Raw genomic sequence first — 19,821 nt, 5'->3', positions numbered from 1 at the left:
GTGTGTGTTGTCATACAAATAAGACGTCTGAATATCCAGTATAATATTTAAACTAACAACTGAGTGACCATGCTCTGTAAACAGTTATCCATATACATATGCATATACCAAGACGGCTAAGTGACAGGGCAGTGTAAACAGTAAACCCAGTAATACAATCAAGCAATTAACAAATATGACCGGATATGTAAATACATGTGCATTCTGAGGTGCATGCTCAAAGTGGCAGTGCATATAGATCTGAGTAGAGAGATGTAGTAATGTCTGGCTGGTGCTCAGAGAGCCCCGGCACAGTGATCAGCACTGTTGGAACAAACGATCTCCTGTACTGTTCCTTGTTACAGCGGGGCTGAATGAGTGTTTTGCTGAAAGTGCTTCACTGTCTGACCAGTAGGTCATGTAGTGAGTGTGATGTGTTGTCCAGTATAGCAATGAGTTTGCTGAGTAACCTCCTTCTCACCACCACCTCAGAACCTTCAGACGAGCATCCCAAAACTGAACCAGCCATCTCCTCGTCTGATGCTGCGCCCAACCCCAACCCCCACCCACCCACACACACACAACCCCACCCGACCCCCACAGACTGCTGCTTGCAACAACAGACTGGTATTAGATCTCCATCATCTTACATTTACATTTATGGCATTTAGCTGACACTCTTATCCAGAGCAACTTACAAGGTTACTCGTATTACAGCGGTTGGCCAATGTAGTGTTAGGAGTCTTACCCAAGTAACTCTTATTGGTGTAGTGCAGCATAATCGCCCAGACCATCAGGTGGTAAGGTAGCTCACTGGCAGGTAGTGGTGTTATCTGTTGTGCCACACCAACCACAACAGTCACAACACAACATCTTACTGCACACATTTAATGGCCTTTATTTAGATAGCAGTTTTAAAACCTTTTTTTTAAAGATTTTTTTGCGTTTGTTAAAAATAAAAAATCGTTAATCGTGATCATGTGTTAAATATCGTGATATGATATTATTGCCATATCGCCCACCCCCAGCTTCGGAATGAGAAGCACGTCCCTGAGCACCGCTAAGCCACCACAGCGCCCCTCAGGCCTCTGTGCGCTACTGCAGCAGCTCAGCCCCCTTCCTTCCATCACCCGGAGAACCCGGCTGAGCAGCACAGCAGCACTGCAGCACAGCAGCACTGCATCCGGCTCTCATATGGATATAACCCGACTGAACTTCCAGTGATTCGGTTGTTGAGGTGGAAAAATCCACTTTTCTCGCAGAAGAAATGGTTGCTTTCCCGAATGGCGAGCTCCGCGGAGCTGTCGACGGACGCTGCGAGCCCGAGGGAGCTGAAAGCCGAGGAGCCGAGGCTGAATGGGCGGCTGCTAAAGAGGAGCGCGGCCGCTGCATCGTGTGGAGAAACGTGGTCCTCATGGTCCTGCTGCACGCCGCCGCGGTTTACGCAGTCCTGCTCATCCCCAGGGCGCAGCCTTTTACCTGGATATGGTGTAAGTCTGAGCACGGGACCCCAAACTGGGCTGGTGTGTGGCCTAATATCACTGTGGCTCGGTGCTGGTTGAGGTGGTGCAGGGCTGTAAGAATTAAAATGAATGATTTTAGCTAAATATTAGCTCCATGTTTTAAAAATACCATCTAATATATAGTCCAGGTGACATATATGAAGAAAGCCTAGCATAGTATTGCTCTTATATGTGTATAAATGTCAGCATTAAGTGGATTATTTATCCATTATAAATAATTAATTTTAGAAATATAATACCTGCGTTTAACTGTAGTAATTGAAAACCGTTTAATTAGCTCATTTAGATTTAACTGACATATTTTATTACATTATTTTTAAGTTTAAAGTAATTCAGTTATTAGTGTATTTATCCGTGACTTTTGCACTGTTTATTTATTGTGAAATAGATTTGAAGGCACTGTTTTCCCCAAAACCTGACATAATGTGCATTATTATTATTATTATTATTATTATTATTATTATAAGTAGTAACAGTACTGTTATCATTATTATTATAAGTAGTAACAGTACTGTTATCATTATTATTGTTATCATTATTATTATTATAAGTAGTAACTACTGTTATCCTTATTATTGTTATCACTATTATTATTACTATAAGTAGTAACAGTACTGTTATCATTATTATTGTTATCACTATTATTATTATTATAAGTAGTAACAGCACTGTTATCATTATTATTGTTATCATTATTATTATAAGTAGTAACAGTACTGTTATCATTATTATTGTTATCAGTATTATTATTATTATCATAAGCAGTAACAGTGCGGTTATCATTATTATTGTTATCACTATTATTATTATTATCATAAGCAGTAACAGTGCGGTTATCATTATTATTGTTATCACTATTATTATTATAAGTAGTAACAGTGCTGTTATCATTATTATTGTTATCATTATTATTATTATAAGTAGTAACAGTACTGTTATCATTATTATTGTTATCATTATTATTATTATAAGTAGTAACAGTGCGGTTATCATTATTATTGTTATCACTATTATTATTATTATTATTATAAGTAGTAACAGTACTGTTATCATTATTATTGTTATCATTATTATTATTATAAGTAGTAACAGTACTGTTATCATTATTATTGTTATCATTATTATTATTATAAGTAGTAACAGTGCGGTTATCATTATTATTGTTATCACTATTATTATTATTATTATTATTATTATAAGTAGTGCCAGTACTGTTCTGGTCAGTGTGTTTCTGATCATAGTCAGTGTGTGCTGGACCTGAGGAGAAGACTGTTACACTCCCGAGTGACAGTTAGTGTAGGTGATGCCAGAAACATCAGCTGTGTGTGTGTGTGTGTGTGTGTGTGTGTGTTTGTGCGTGCATGTGTGCTCACAGCAAATCACAAATCAGTCGACTTAGAATACAGCGAGTCTAGTTTCTATGGAAACATTAGCCTTGTGCAGACGGAGCACATAAACACCACAGCCCAGACACACACTCTTTCACCTTAACATACGGCACCAAGCCCGTCTGTGCTCCCTGTCTGCATGAAACACACACACACTGGTCTGAGGAGAGAGAAAAAATAGACCTAAGAATATGTTGTTCACTTGTATTTCTTTATCATGGCCAGATCACATTAATTAATCAGCCTGGGCCAGCATGGGCCATGAGGCTGTGTTATGAGCTGATGCCCAGGCACAATGAATAATTTACACAAAAACATTAAGAATAGATGGTGACAGTTTGCCTGGCAATCGACATATCTACCTACCTACCTATCTACCTACCTGTCTATCTATCTATCTATCTATCTATCTATCTGTCTACACGATCTGTCCAAATGTTTGTGGACACTCCTTCCAATGAATGCATTTAGCTACTTTAAGTCACCCATTGCTGACACAGATGTGCAGATGCACACACACACACAGCTAGTGTGTCTACACTAGTCCCTTTAGAGAAGTACTGTCAATATAATAGGACTCTCTATAGCAGATAAACATGAACCTATTGGTACTATGCCTAATGCCAGGCATGGACTAAAGGGGTATAAAGCCCCCCAGCTTTGTTGATTATCAGTCTGTCTGTTGATCTATATAGCAATCTCTCCATCCACCCAACCATTTATTCATCTATCTATCTCTATCTGTCTGTCAGTATATCTATCTATCTATTGATCGATCTATCTATCTGTCTGTCTGCCTGTCTGCCTGTCTGTCTGTCTGTTTATCTATCTATCTATCTACTTGAGGGGACTTGAGGAGTATCAGTGAGTTCTGCTATTTTTTTTTCAGCTTACGCATGCTTCTTGGTCACGGGCCTTGGAATTACAGCCGGAGCCCATCGCTTATGGAGCCACAGGTCATACAAAGCCAAATTTCCCCTGAGGCTGTTCCTCGCTGCTGCCAACTCCATGGCATTTCAGGTGAGGAAGAGTTTTAGACTAAAAGCATATTTCACCGGATTCAGTTTATTGCAGATGTAGGTTCTGGTGTTATGTAGCTATTCAGGGTCAGTGGGGAGTTTGGTAGAATTAATTAAGCAATTGTAAAGTACATCTGGTTGATATACACTTGTACAGCCTGGCACTTCAACTGAATTGTATTAATGAATTAATATGATAGATTATTGGTTAACACTAATAATGTAATAAACGCTTTATTAAACATTAAACCATAGTAAAATTGAATGCACATTCAATTGAAGCAACTTAACTGAGCTTACTTCTTCATGACTTGGTGAGTCCAATGTATACAAGAGGACCCCTATGTGCATGGTTTACACAGTTTATGGTTCAATGGCCTAATAGTTGTCCCACAGCTCACACCACTAAAAGAGAAGTCACAGTAATTAGTCCAACTGGGATTTACAGTATTTTACAGCATACAGGCAGTTTCCCATTACTGAGCACTACACGGTTGAACCATGGGCATGTATTTATAGATCAAGGATTAATTACCTTATTACTCACATCTTTTGTTCCACTAACCTCATCTAATGGCTTTCAGAGCCATAGCTGAGCTGCCACATAAAAAAAGGTTTCTAATGCAGTTGCCACTTTCATTTTCATTTTGTTAACATAATCTGGCTACTGTTGTCACAGTGACAGCAAAACTGGCAGCTCTTGACATAGAAAATACAGTGAACCGAATTCAACATTTGGTCAACTGCACCTATTATAATAAACACAGTAGAATGTATTCTTATAGGTTAATTAAGTTCATTTGTAGACCACAGGACATAACACAAGTGACCTGGAAAATGAAATATTAGTTGAATTTTGGCTTCATATATGCCATAATTTTGGCTTCATATATTCTCCTAAAGCATCTCTTTTTACCACCTCCTACATCATTGCCCATCACTGAGACAGCAGTGTATGAACTGAGAGATTAAAGTATGACTTTATGATTATTCTGTTTTTTTATGATCACATTTTATGCCAATTTAATGGGTTGTCATCTCTAATACTTCCTTTACTTACAGTTTTACAGTGTTGTGCTGTAATGAGAACTATTCATTCATAAATGTCTCATTTCCTACCAGAATGATATCTTTGAATGGGCCAGAGATCACAGGGGCCACCACAAGTACTCTGAGACAGATGCTGATCCCCACAATGCAATGCGAGGCTTCTTCTTTGCGCACGTTGGCTGGCTGTTTGTGCACAAACACAAGGACGTGATTGAGAAGGGCAAGAGGCTAGATGTCCGTGACCTGTTGGCTGACCCTGTTGTTATGTTCCAGAGGAGGTAGGTATAAAAGTAGATTGATATGTGTAGCATGGCTGCACAGTATATCGTTGGTTAATGGTTATCTTTACATTGTTTTCTGCAATACTAATTAGGGTCTAATTGATATAAAACCTTTGCCTAATACTGAAATTTGATTATATATTATAATATTATTATGATATTATAAGGGACTAAATGTTTTGGTAACTGATAGTATCAGCAAATATAATATATTAAGTTTAATAAAACAGTGCTTTACTGACAGATATGACTGTCAGCTGTGGTTTGTGAAATGCAGCATTTAAATATATGGTTCCTAATAGTCAAACATAGTTTTTTTTTTTTTTTCTTACTTTAGTTCCAACCTCACAATGTGATGATGAGGGAGGGGCATTCTGTCATATCTGCATAACCTGATATTGGCTCTCCAAACAAATCCTGTCTGCCTAATTAATCTGTAATCCCAAAAGCCTAAAACTATGACAAACACTGACTGCAAGTAACACAAGTAGGCAGAAATGACAAACCACCCCTATAACACACAATAAGCTTTGTACACCAGCCACTGGTGGCAGAGTGCCATTTGTAACAGATGTATACCCCAACACAAAACCGTGCAGTGAAGTACAGCAGCAGTCTGTCATTAAAAGGCGATTAACAGATGAGGAAAAAGGGCGAGAACAGAGAGCTATATGACCCTTCCTCAGAGTTTAAAAGCAGCAGTGCTTGCTTAAAAGGTTGTGGATGATCTGCAGTATTATATTTTTTTTTTCATTTTTATGTATATCACATAAACAAACAGCTACATCATTTCTGGTGCTTTAGCAGCTTCATTATTAAATCAAGGAAATTTCACATCATAATTGAAGCATTGTTTTAGTAGAATCACACTTTAAATAAGCTTTTGTATTTTGTTTTATTCAGATATTACAAAACGTCAGTGGTGGTGATGTGCTTTCTCCTGCCCACCCTGGTTCCATGGTACTTCTGGGGTGAAAGCATGTGGAACTCATACTTTCTGGCCGCCATCTTGCGCTACACTGTTTCTCTCAATCTCACCTGGTTGGTTAACAGTGCTGCCCATATATATGGAAACCGTCCGTATGACAAGAACATCAGTCCACGAGAAAACCGCTTTGTCACTTTTGGAGCCATGGGTACGTTCCTCTTTAGTTGTAATCTTTTTTTATTTAATGTGACTTGTCCACAATATCACTGCTGCCTTTTGGTGTTGGGATGCCGGGAAAACAATCTAACAACAGTAGCTACTAACTATCCAGAGGTGAAAAACTATCCAGAGGTGAATATAATCACAAATTAATGTACATAGTATTTCCACTCCTGCTCCTACCCAACCACTGTGTGGCTTTGTATTGTGAATTTGAGTGTGTTTTTTTTTAAATAGCAATTTCTTTGTGTGTGTAACATTAACCATATAAATCAAAATTTACAAGGGTGCATGTTTGATTTTCCATTGAATATGCAGCTGCTTAAATGATTATAATATATACACTTTAATTGTTCTTATTCTTGGATCTAACTTCTTGGAGCTTTAGGGTTAATTTTTAATTAATCTTATATTAATTCAGTTAAAAACATGATTCATAAACATCTATGAATTATTGTGTGACTCCTTTGACACAAGCACAATATACAAGTCTTCAGGAGCTTAATCAGTGTTGTCATTGGATTCCACAGGAGAAGGTTTCCACAACTTCCATCACACTTTTCCATTCGACTACTCAGCCAGCGAATTTGGCTTTCGCCTCAACCCCACCACTTGCTTCATCGATCTTATGTGCTGGCTTGGCCTGGCCAGCAACTGTAAAAAAGCCACGCCGGAGATGATCAAGGCACGGAAGCTAAGGACAGGTGATGGGAGCGCTTGAGGAGCCAAAGGTGTCGCACAGCTCTCGCCACTGCTCGTCAAAGCGGCATGGAAACGTTTGTGAAGAAAGTAGAGAGGTGGTGATAAGATCAGTGTGTACTTAGTTTTAAGCGTATTTATTTCTCTTCTGTCGCATCATGTATACTCAGCGGTTCATTCTAAAGCAAGCTTATCATTGTGAAAGGTTAGATTTAGATGAAGCAGACAGATATTTTGCCTGTCTGTTTCGTTGCACAGTCAGGCTTTATTGTGAGTATTTTTTATTTTTTGTTTCCTGTTCTATATAACTAAGTGGTGACCTATTATCTATTTGACCTGCTATCTATTTTCCTTGGTAAGGCAATCAGTGTAACTTTGGTGTTTGCAAAGCATCAACGTAAGTTGTAGCATAATTAAAGGACATAGATATTTTACTACTTTAAATATAAAACAATAGTTTTACATTGCCCAGTAATGCCCTAACTGTTTTTGACTATCGATTGATCTGCCCTGTGGTGGGCTTGCCTTAAATTTGCTGCTTTTGTCATTTGCAATTTCCAAAACAAAAAGAGCACTTTAATGACAGAATGACCATGATGTGCATATTTGACAGCACATGGTGCTTAATAATTAATCCCAATGATAACGAGTTGATTTGCACTTTAGCCCTTTGAGCCCACATACAGTAATGTGAAAAAAATAGCACCCCATTAAATGTTTAGTTCTTCAGTAACAAATCTGGACATATTAATGTTTGATCATTTTTCAAATAATAGCCATAGAAATGTAAAGTAATAAGAAAAAACAATGAAGAGTGGATTATATCATTTAAATAGAAAGGTTTGGCATTTCCCCTTTGGCTAAAATAACATAAGTTAGATGTTTCCTTTGACAGTTGGGAAAGTGTCCCACTCCAAATCACCCTTCTTCAGCATCTCAACAAGATTATGATCTAGAAATCTCTCCAGTTCTTTCTTTTGAGCCATTACTTGGTGGAATCTTTTGGGTCATTGTCATGTTGCATGATCCAAGTTTGCTAACTATCACAACTTAATATAATGTAGAATGCCCTGACCTGGCCATGTTGGCATTTGTAATTTTTTGTGAACAATGGAATAGCTGATTACTAAGTGTTCTGAGATCTTTCTAAATCCCTTCCCAGACTCATAAGCATCTACAACCTTCTTTGTGAAGACTTCAGAGAGCTCTTTGGATCTGACCATGGTGATGAGACCAGCACAGTCAAGAGCAAACCAAATTAAATGTCTAAATAAGTCTAAATAAGACATGCTCCTCCAGAAACCTCCCTAACTTGTTCTAATCACATGCAGCCTTTGTGCTGCACCTGATTTTAATTTGAGACATTTTAAGGAGTCATAAATGTGGGAGTGTTAACTTTTTTCCCTAAGGAAATTAATGTTTATTAAAGTTTATTTGTTTATTTACCTTTATCCATTATTTATTTCCATCCAATTAAGATCCATGACGACAGAGATTATATGTCCATATATTTAAATATGTTAAAAAAGACAGGTTTTCATGGGGTGTCCTAATTTTTTTGACATGACTGTATGTATGAGAAGCATCCTATGGGTGGTCACATTGTCGTGCCTCAGCTCTGAAGTGTGAGCTAACATGGCAAAAGATCACTGCAAACCCCAACCAGATTTTACCCTCTGCTTCCTCCTGTTTCTAATATTAGAATAATTAATGACTACCATAATGATTAATTCCATGAGGGCTGCACGGATGTGGTAGGAGAGTTAGAAAGCTGTATTGGAGCCCATGCCAGCCATTTTTATACTAATTCTATTAGCTTAGTGTTGGTCATTTAATCGACCTGGGTGTGACTTGTGTGTGTGTGTGTTCATGTCTGTTTTGCGTTTTAGACTTGCGATAGACTATTGAAAGCAGAGATAAGGCATGCGAGGAACTGACGGAATGGAGGAACTTTGTTTAAGTGAGCAGTTTATGGAATGCACTGATGGGTTTGTAATATGTAGATGCTCTTTACTGCATTGATGTATGGTTATGTAGCTATGTTGCTCTGTGTATGTGAGTGCATGTAACTGTTTCAGTCTGTAACAGATACTACAAGAATGATATGATGTTACTTGAAGATCTCCAGCAAACCCACTCTTTTCTTGCAGGCTTTTTTGACATATATTTGCACTGAAGCATGGCTAAATATAGTGACCAAGCCTGGTCGGCCTTCCAGATACAGATATATGCCATAAAGTTCCAGGGAATGTCTATTAACGATATAATTGAGTCAGTAGACTTGGTCTGGGTCAAGAAAACAAGGACATAAGAAGTCTTTTAAATCATTAGGTATGCTCCATTCCAACTGATGCCGGTACCAGCACTCTTTCTTATAAATCTGTTTACATCACTGTGTGGAACGTCCTGAGGTCATTTATCTAAGTGTAAGATACATAATATGTCTAAATGTTTGTGGATACTCCTTTAAATGAATACATTTAGCTACTTTAAGTTGATCCTACTGCTGACACAGATGTGCAAATGCTCAGGGGCACAACTTTTTCATGATTTCTAGTTAAATTAACACAAAGAACTTCCTCAGACGTGTCTTCTGGTCAAGCTTGTCCATTTCACTCTCCAGAGAGCAGATGTCTCGTTCCAGTGGTTTCTTTCTGAGACTTTCTTACCAGACTGAAAATCGATACTATATACCGCACATAAAACAAGACACCTGCTCAGTTCATGACAAATCTGACAACGTTGTTACACTTTTAAAACTACACTGGTAAAAGTTCCTTGAGTTCCTCTACAAGGAATGATCTGAATACATTTGTTTGGCTTTACAGTTTTGCAAATGCATTCAGATGAGAGTAAAAAATGAGATGCTATGAAGTGAGCCAGGCAGCCAGTGATGGTGATTGACTTCGATGCTGGAATTAGCTTGTGCAAACAGTTCTGTGCTTTGCTGAATTTAGCCATGTGAGCATCCAATGGATTTTAACTCAATACCCTGACATCTTCTCTCCATTCACTGTGGTTCTCTCAGTATGTGCAGCAAGCCTCGAGATGAATTCACAGAGGCCTGTGCGAAGGTGGATGTGTGAACGCTCTGCCGGATGCTCACCGTTTTCACATTTGAGTTGGCCGGGTTGTGAATGTCGGTCAGAGGAGCGTGATATTTACACAAGGACATAAACGGAGAGCCTTAAAGAGCAGATGCTAAAGTTGAGGTTGCACTCTCAAACAAAGGCTAATGTCAGTGTGTATGAATATATTACTGGCACAGGCTTTTTAGGGAGTGGCTATTCAGGTGTGACGATACATGTTATTTTAGGTTTGGCACGTTTTTAATCTTCAGGGCAATAATCTGTTGCATTTCTTAATATTAGCAAACCCCTAAATCACAGTCTCTAAAGATGTATAAGGAACTTCAATTCTAAAGCCCAGTCGTTTGAGAGTAGGTGCAGGTGTGCCCAAATTCTTTCCCAATTTAGGGATTCCCAATTTTTGCCAATTCACACCCACAACCCATTACATGATTTGACCAACACTGGGATGGTGAAAGCCACCACATCTTTTTGAGAGTGCTAGGAAGTGGAGAAGAATAAGAGCAAGACCAGTTACGCCAGACTAGTCATAGTGGGTCAAACTAACAAACACCAGTAATAAGGCCAACATAGTTGGACCACTTTCCAACCCTAAATGTGTAGTTGTGACCGTTTTCTCATGTTCATTATTCACCAATTTCTCTTGGGGACAAATACAGTGTGTCCCGTGGTAAACGGGAGTTCATCCAAAGCTGATACATTTCACTGTGCAAACCCCCCACCCCCCGAATGTCTCTGGATCCTCTGAATTACAAGGTCAATGAGGAGCTGAAATATGAAAAGGACTAAATACAGGCCACACTGCTGCAAGTTGGACTGACACAAGTCTAGCAATCTTGACAAATATACATCCAAACAAACCAGCAAGCTTTTGTCAAATGTATAGCCTGAGTAGCTGCTGCTAATATTTCACAATGAATGGACCAATAGAAATGCTCCAAAATGACTTCCATTAAACCTTAGGACGGAAAATTGCTGTTTTGGAGATACAAGGTTATTTTACCCATTAATTCAGAGAATCCAGCGACATTCAGGAGAAATGTACATAGGGTAGTGCAATAGTGGCAATTTTTGAAAACTGCTCAGGCCTGTTCATAGTGAATTTCAGAAAACACGGCAAATGAGAGACCCTCCAAAGAGACTGAGGGGCATATTGACGATACAGTTTTACATATTCATACAGTGTTTATTTAATCATTTTTATACATTGATTTTCCAGTACTTCATGGAATTCAGTAGACACTTAGGAGTAAATTGTTTAAAACTCATAACAGTATCATCTTAAAGCCTGTAGCTAAACCTGGTTTGACTGCTCTGTCATTGAATCTTATATTGATCACCAGACACAACATTACAAATCACTCATTTTTCTTCTGATCTAGTTGTGTCCATTTTGTCTAGTCATGCCTCATATAATTGTAAAACTGAAAACAGCAGGAGGCCAAATTACTGTGGTTACAGTAATTAACCATCTCACAGTGAAATATGTTGAAAGGTGGCTGATTTTTAATTACACATGATTTATAGCTGATTTCTCTTAATCGCTGTGCTCAGTGACTTTTATACAAGCTGCTGTGACGGCTATGATTTAACCCCTTAAACACTCCGAGGCTTATTACACACTAAGGCGTATTATTCTGTAACTACAGGGACTTCTGTACAAACTGAAACTGTTTGTAGGATGTTAACATGACCCAAAATAATGATCATGGAGAACAGAGATCTGTCCGGGTGTTTTTAGGGACAGATTCCTTACTGATTAATGCATCACGCAGCTCGTCAATTCAAGTCAAGTCTAGAGGCTTTTATTGTTATTCCATCTGAGTACAGGTCCACAGTAGAGAGAGATTCAATCCTCCAGGACTATGGTGCAAACATGGAATCAGAACAATCCAATAAATACGAGAAATTCAACAGACATTAGACCCAGTAAGCAGACAGGACAGTGCAGTGCCGACGGGGGTAAGGTGCAGAGGTATGTATACCATATGTGACACAGCAGTTAGGTAGGAGGAGTACTGTTCCTCTGTAATACAGTGTTTAGCAGCAAGTCTGCACATGGTGGGAGAATGAATGTAAAGGTTTGACCATGTGTTCATTCAGAAGATAAACCATTACATATAGGTGCTGATTTAAAACTTGTCGCAACTTGCTGCAGAGCAATGTAACGATTATTAGTGGAGAGAAATCCATGCAATATGGTCAGTGAATGCAAATGCTACTGTTGGTTAACTTTGTGATTAGCACTATTACTCTGCTTGTATTCAGTCAACACATTCTTCTGCTGGTAATATGTAATGAACAACACATATCCACAGAGATACCAGGTAAATATCAGGATTTGCTTTGGTTGCTCTACAAAATAAAGATGTGAAAATGTGTTAAACAATGTTTCAAAATGCAAAGCTGTATGATCAACATGCCCCTCTGGCTCTTCTGAAGGTCTTTTAAGTGACAGGTCTTTTTTATATAAATAATTAATACATTGTAGGTGTTGTAAAATGTGAAAATGATTTGAAATATTCACCCCAGAAAGGAACATTTGATCAGGTGTACCTAGTGGACATGTTGCAAGTTCATATATTAATAACAGAAGGGAATCCCACCGATTTGTCAAGAATTATGCACAATTCAGTCACTGAGATTGAGAAACAAAGATTTTCAGAGTTGTCTGATGATAAATGGTGTATTGCAGAGAAACAAACTAGCATTACTTTACAGAAGTGGTGATTAAAACCAATGGTCACAATGTCTACAGTATAATATAGCCATTTTATTTACTATTCAAACTGACCAATGAACCTAAACATGTGTTCAGTGTTTTTGAAAACTGAAACTGTACATATACTATGCTTGTCAAGCTCTACACTGGTTAACCAGCTTACTTACCAGCATAGGGTATGTTACTGTTTGAGTTTAGTGGTTTAGCTGGTCTGCCAACATAACTGGCATGGCCAAGCTTGTTGACCAGACTGACCACACTGGTCAACCAACGTTATCAATGAGTATGACTAGCTTGGTCAAGTTGGTCAAACCGCTTAACCCCCTTAACCTCAGATGAAAACAATACTATGCTGGTCAAGAGCTAAACTGGTAAACCAGCTAGCTTAACCAGATTCTCAACCACATTAACCCTCAAAGACCAGCTTGGACCACCTGAAACCAGCTGCCAGCAGGTCTTGAGTTGAGTTCTTCAGCTGGGAAATGATCTTTTATTCAAATTTGCAAGTATGTTTTTCAGTCTACAGATCCTTTCTGTGGGCATTAATAACTGGGTTACAGGGGATTCCCCTCTGTGCAACCTGTGGCCTCTGAAGAAGCACAGTCCTCCTGGTAAACCCAGGCTACTGCTTAGCTGGTAGAGGAGGACTAAAGGTGGAACAGGCATGCAGGCTAAATTCTAGCCCCAATCCCACTGCCAGCAGGACATATCTGGATTGCCCCCCTTGGTCCACACACTGAGAAACCTCCATCCAGCCGTCTCTTCAACAACACGAAGAGGGGGTCTTCATGAAATGAGGAGCGTACGAGGAACACACACCGAACAGGAGCCGACTGTTTACAAGGTAGCTATGCTTTCTGTGCTAACAGTTCAGGAAGTAGCTTGTTTAAGGTGGGAAATCGATCCAAACGGGAGAGGCTCGTATGGCTAGCCTCCATTTTAAGAGCTCTAGCAAACAATGAAACATCCGGAGGAGCCGAACTGAGACTTCCTTGTCTTGTCTGGACATCGATTATAATTATCTTAGGGGGTTAATCGTTAATATTTCATCGGTATCTGAGTTATAGTCAAAATAGTGAAGCTTCCAGGCTGCGTATGTTTACCCCTGTGCCTTAACGTCCATAAATATATGGAGGGAGTCTCATAACTTGAGCGTTTATGTCTTTTTTCGAGAGTATTTGATGGTTCTAGGGGTTTGAGGGGTTTAAAGAAGCCGTCGTGAGCAAGGTTCAGATCCATGGAGGACTGATAAAAGGTTATAAACCTCTAATAAGGACTAGTTCTCACATATGAGCGGTACAATCAGTCAAAGTTGTATGTGGTAGCTAACATTACAACGGTACATGCCTGGTTTATTCACTACAGCTGTAGGCTGATTTACTTAAGCCACACTGCTAATTCATTCAGAGGCACAGACAGTATGTCTGTGATCCAGCTTATGTGCAGAAACGTGGCGTTAACGGAGTTTTGGCCATTGTACTGGACACCGCTGGAGCTGTCCACTCCGCTGGTGCTGAATCCACTCATTGTTGTGCGAACAGCGTTCACACGAATTCGCAGAGTGATGGTCGTGAAAGTAGCTGGAAATTCTCAGTCCAGCCTTCAGCTATGAAAACGTGAAGCCAGGCTAAGCACATCCTACAGAATTGGCAAGTGCCACTTGTTTTAGACACCACATTTCTTTGTCTTTCCAGACTGATCCCACCCTAAGCACAAGGGACCCTCTAGTATCTTGAGGCTGGGCAGGTATTTCCATGAGCTCTCTCATCTTCAGATGCCTTTCTTGTGCATAAACTGTAATCGCAGTATGGATGTAAGAGTGTTTCCCCCCTCATAACTACTAATGTCTTCTATTTCAGGGCAAGATTCATTAGGAGACATGAGGAGGTGCAGTCCATGGACGTTTCTCCCGATTATGTTTTCATTCTTCACAGCAGCAGGCTTATGGGTTGTGTGAGTACTTGAACCTTTGGCTCTGGATCAGGGATGCCATTACAGCCCGCCTTGTTGAGAAATGTTGATCAGTGAGTCATTGTCTTTCTTGTGTTGAGAACAGGTATTTCATAGCAGTTGAGGATGAGAAAATCACGCCACTCAGCTCTGAATACAAGTAAGTGAGACCTTCCTGTATATCTTACATCAGTTGTTATGACTGTGAGTACATTTTAGGGAAGCACCAAGATGGGATTATGGGCAATGCTGATCCCCAATATCACTTCATGCAGATACAGGGTCTCAAACACAGTAGGACAGTAGTCCTAAAGCATTTACCTAAACATTCTGCTCCTCTGGAGTTCAATAAAAACATAATTAAATAGACTGATTAGGTTATCAGACAGATCTGACTAAAATATTGATCTAATGCTTGTTCATTTTAAAGCCATACGAATGTGATTCTCATATGATTTCCATCCCTAATAATGTTGTTATAATAATGTAATTTGTTTTTTATTTCTACAGGAGATCAGTGTCCAAGTCCCCTCCCTACATCAGGTATGGCTGAATAACTCACTGTCATAAATAATGACTATTTGTTTGCCTATTGTTGTTTAAATTGCTTTCTAATGGGGAGACTAACCCTTGATGTTGGTTCCTTTTAGCATTGCAGGTGATGCTCCACCTGCCAGCTGTGTCTTTAGCCAAGTGATGAATATGGCAGCTTTTGTGGGTACGCTGGATGAATTCTAAATGATATTTAATATATGTGTATATATTATAATATATAACATAATATAAATGGCTGATGTCATGCAAAAACCTTGTATCTCCAAATTGGCAGCTTTACAGGAGAAGAAGAAACCTTCTTAACAATGTTAAGAACAACTGCCAAATTCACATTATATCAAAAAGTGACAAAAATAGAGATACAAGGTACAATAGAGTGACAGTGACAATACATATATGCGTGATAATATTGCTTTACTTTTTATTTAATTTCTTTAAACTGCTCTTTTTCTGAGGGACAAACTATAATGGCATTTAATGGGGGAAATAAAATATACTTTGGTGCATAAAAAGGAATCTACAAAATACTGAAAGTCACTCTAGGTCCTCAGTTTATCAGTGATCAGTACAAAAAAGTCATTGCTTTTGACTGCCAGTGTATTTCATGCTGCACCAAGGTGCACCAATTAATGCTACACTAATGCTGATTATGTAATAAAAATGTCAGAGCTTGGTGTACTCAAAATTAAGGCATTTATGCAATACGCAAAGACTACCATGCTAAAATACAGGATTTTACTATACACTCATACACTCATTATAAATTATACATTATAAAGGAAGGTTCTTGCCTGAGATGGAGAGTTCTAGGAACAAACTTTAAATGGCATAAACCCAGGAGTCACTCTGGGTTCTTTCTGGGCCACAGCTCTGCAGAGATACATGTTTTCCCTGAATGCTTCCCTAAATGCTATGTTGGAGTGGTGTTAGAGAGCGAGAAACACCAGTTATACTACCAATCACTTATTCAGAAGTGGGAAACTTTTAGATTTTAAATTGTAAAGAGGCTATCGGACTTTAATTATATGTATATCTGTTCTTAGAAATTTTAAAAAGTGAACTAATGTAAGCTTCTTTAGGGAACCAACTGGACCATTTGGAAACTTATAATTTATAATTTATTGCTAACTTATATTCATAATCCTGTTGCCAGGTGTGATGCATTATAACTCAGCAGTGAGTGTGAATAAAATATACCTGATGTGCAGGAAAGGTATTGTCTAGAACATAAGTAAGTTAAATTAACCATCCGGTATGTACAACCTTGCTAATTAACTTATATGCTGGATCAGATATAGTGCTAAAGCCCTCCAGCGTGGAGGAAACACAGTTTGAATTAACTAGCATTTGAATCATGTTACTTACTGTAGCAATGTGAATGTAGGGTTAGGAGTCTTGCATAAGGAATCCTTATGGTCCTTATGTGACTTATTGGTGTAGCGTGGTGTGCTTGTCTAACCTGGAAATTTTACCCTAGTCTGGAGAAGGCAGTATTTTCCCACTATGCAACAACAATCAGCAACTCTGGCACAGACCCGTTACATAATGAGGAGATTCTTTAAACTGTAAAAGGGTACTTCACACTCACAACCTCACTTATTAATGCTTTGAAGAACCGTTTATTGAGGTTCGGAGTGGTTCCTTTGTGGTTTCACACCAAAGAACTCATTTTTCTGTCAGAGAGTACTGACAAACAAAACAGTGCTTTCACAACTGTGTGCTATTGAGAAATGCCACTGATGTAACATCATGCATTCTTATTCTTTCCAGGCTTCATTCTCGGGGTCCTCAGATACCTGCAGCTCAAACCAAGGGTGCACAAACCCTGGCTCAACATTGGCAGTTTGGTAGCTCTGTCCCTGGCCTGCTTTGGTATGACTTTGGTCGGAAATTTCCAGGTATGAATGATCTAACTGCTCTGAAAGAAAACTGTGCTTTGAATTGACCTGATGTGTTCAGAGCAAATCCAGAGCACTATTACGTCAGTGTACTACATTTAGGCTTGATGTTCTTCTGCCCACTATTATCTAGCTGTCAAATGATGAGGAGCTCCACAACATTGGCACCTCAATGACCTTTGGACTAGGCACACTGTTCTGTTGGGTGCAGTCATTCATGACCCTAAAGGTCAACCTGCGCAACGAAGGCAGACGAGCTGGCATTCCCCGCTTCCTGTTGTCTGGAGCAGTCACGTCCTGCATGTTGCTTTGTATCCTTCGCACGTCTAGCCTGTGCCTGTGTGAGACGCACCACTGTGCCCTTGTAAGTGTTCAATTAAAGTAACTAAAGGTCACTTTCCTGGCTTCACATTAAAGCTAGTGCTAGAATCCTTCAGATTTTTGAATGTTAGGATCATAAGCAGCATGATTAAACTGAGTCTAGAAAAACTGGGTACAAGATTCAGACAAGCAATGAACTGAATGTGTGAACTTCTTAGTAGCCTATAGCATGCTACTGTCATAAAGGACCATTTACTGTTTATATGTACCCTTATCACATATGCAGGGAAGTACAGATCGGGGTGGATAAAAATAAAAAGTATAAGTGTGCCGTACTTTTTTAAAAGCACAGTTTTACCCTTCATTTACCTCAGCTCAACCTCACAAAACACACAAAACACACACACACTTAAACCCACATTCAGAACCTTTATTCAACATAATCTTGCTCAATGACAATTATTTCAATTCTGTTAATACGTCCCCCACTGTGTGTGTGCATGTACTGTCCCCTTAAAAACATACTACCACATGTGTAGTCACGTGACTCCGCCCGGTCCAGTCTGCAACATGGGGAAGAGTTCATTAATCATGATATTGATTTGAGGTCGTATCACCCAGCACTAACTAGGATTAGTAGTAGCTTGTAGTTAAGTACAGACACAAGCTGCAGATAAATACTCTGTGTAGTCCATCAAATGAAGTTACTAAAAGTGTGTTTGCCCTGCACTCGTAAAAATAAAGGGTTATTTGAGTGATGCCACAGAAGAACCACTTTTGGCTTCATTAGGGACCATATATATATATTAAACTTTAAAAGAGGTTCTTCACACTCATTTACAAAAATGCATCTTGAAAGAACCTTCTCTAGGGAACCAAGTGGATCTTCCATGGCTTACTCCCAAAGAACATGCAGTTCGGTAGAGATATACTGTGCCCTGCTAACTGCATGCTGTACGGCTCACACATTTTAATGGTTCATGTGTTATAACCTTGACACAATGCCACAGACTTTGCCCTAATGGCACAACGTCTGCACATGCATGCCGCCCGGGCACAATGGGCACTGGTCATGTTCTTCCTGGCGTTCCTGGGCACCTTTGCCATCGAGTTCCGTCACTACCACTTTGAGATTGTGTGCAGCGATGACCAGGACCCTCCACTGAGCCTGTCTGAAAGCTTCTCTGAGGTTTCGGAGTACCAATCTGACCAGCTATAAGACTGTTGTTTCTGTCTCATTTCTAACCACAGGACTTAGTCCTACCACTTCCAGTACTCATCGGTTTCCACTAATGCATGTGTGTTGAATGTAATCTCTCCAGGGTTATCTGTGAGTGTTGTTTTTTTTATTACGACAACGTGTAGGTAGACATTTTTGCAAAAATGAAAAAAAAACAAAACAATGAAAAGCACAAGAGGTGAACAGACACTGTTTCTGAGCCACAGTGAGTTTTTTGTATTGCGGGAGTCCGATAATGTGAAGTGTGAAAATGGCTATATACGTTGGGGAAGATTAATGGGTATGTGAGCTGATGAAAAAAGTGTTACTTGGCAAAGACACAGTATGGACTTGAGCTATATCAAGTCCACATTTGAGTTGTGAAGAGACTCAAGAGAAAGGGCATAGAAGGCAAAGTAGGTTCTGTACTGTGTATTGAATTCTGTATGTCTGAAACTTCGACTGGCTTTTCAGTATAGAGTATTAAACAACCCTAACTGTTTCCACAGATGACACATTTTATATCTAGATGAAAAATGTTCATTCATAACATTTTGGAAAATCTCTGACATTATTGAGCAGTTACAGTGTTTTTCAACAAAGCGTGTTTCATTAAAGCTGCACTCTGTAAGACGTAAGCAGTGTCTTCTTTTAAAGAGCAGAAGAGTGTTTCCCAGTCTATTGTAAGGTGCTGCATAATTGTACTGGCAATTACAGCAAAAAATCATTTGACACCATCACTCTCTGATGCATTAATGACAGCAGTTTAATGACGTCACTGTCACGCAAAGACCTTCTCCATTTGTTCACTTTTTGGACATAATTTAAATCTGACGGGCTGCTCTTTACATTGTGTCAAAATGTCATGATGAATGGACCGATAGAAATGCTCCAAAATTACCTGGAATAAAATCTTTTTCCATTGAAAGCTCAGATACAACATTTTTGCATGACAGTGACAAAATATATGAGTTGCTACAT

General features: G+C 39.2%; 2 protein-coding genes across 3 annotated transcripts; both read left to right on the top strand.

Annotated features, from left to right (window-relative positions):
- The first annotated feature begins 1,090 nt into the window (after window positions 1–1,090).
- Window positions 1,091–9,478, top strand: LOC140536751 (stearoyl-CoA desaturase 5-like). The gene is made up of 5 exons (XM_072658745.1): window positions 1,091–1,469; window positions 3,780–3,910; window positions 5,032–5,237; window positions 6,144–6,376; window positions 6,918–9,478. The coding sequence occupies exons 1-5, from the start codon at window positions 1,247–1,249 to the stop codon at window positions 7,106–7,108; spliced, it is 984 nt and encodes a 327-aa protein (XP_072514846.1). The 5' UTR covers window positions 1,091–1,246; the 3' UTR covers window positions 7,109–9,478.
- A 3,983-nt stretch (window positions 9,479–13,461) lies between these two features.
- tmem150c (transmembrane protein 150C) lies at window positions 13,462–19,471 on the top strand. Of its 2 annotated transcripts, XM_072658781.1 has the most exons (9): window positions 13,463–13,741; window positions 14,592–14,643; window positions 14,757–14,850; window positions 14,954–15,007; window positions 15,358–15,390; window positions 15,498–15,565; window positions 17,173–17,300; window positions 17,434–17,611; window positions 18,632–19,471. In XM_072658781.1, exons 3-9 carry the CDS (start codon window positions 14,777–14,779, stop codon window positions 18,838–18,840), a joined length of 744 nt encoding a protein of 247 aa, XP_072514882.1. In that variant the 5' UTR covers window positions 13,463–13,741; window positions 14,592–14,643; window positions 14,757–14,776; the 3' UTR covers window positions 18,841–19,471. The 2 variants fall into 2 exon arrangements, with proteins under 2 accessions (XP_072514883.1, XP_072514882.1); XM_072658782.1 differs by lacking the exon at window positions 14,592–14,643 and having other exon boundaries at window positions 13,462–13,741.
- The last annotated feature ends 350 nt before the right edge of the window (window positions 19,472–19,821 follow it).

This window comes from Salminus brasiliensis, chromosome 16, assembly GCF_030463535.1.
Source record: "Salminus brasiliensis chromosome 16, fSalBra1.hap2, whole genome shotgun sequence".
NCBI classification, from domain to species: domain Eukaryota; kingdom Metazoa; phylum Chordata; class Actinopteri; order Characiformes; family Bryconidae; genus Salminus; species Salminus brasiliensis.
Note: the sequence above shows the minus strand (reverse complement) of the source record. Positions and strands in the feature narration are given on the sequence as shown.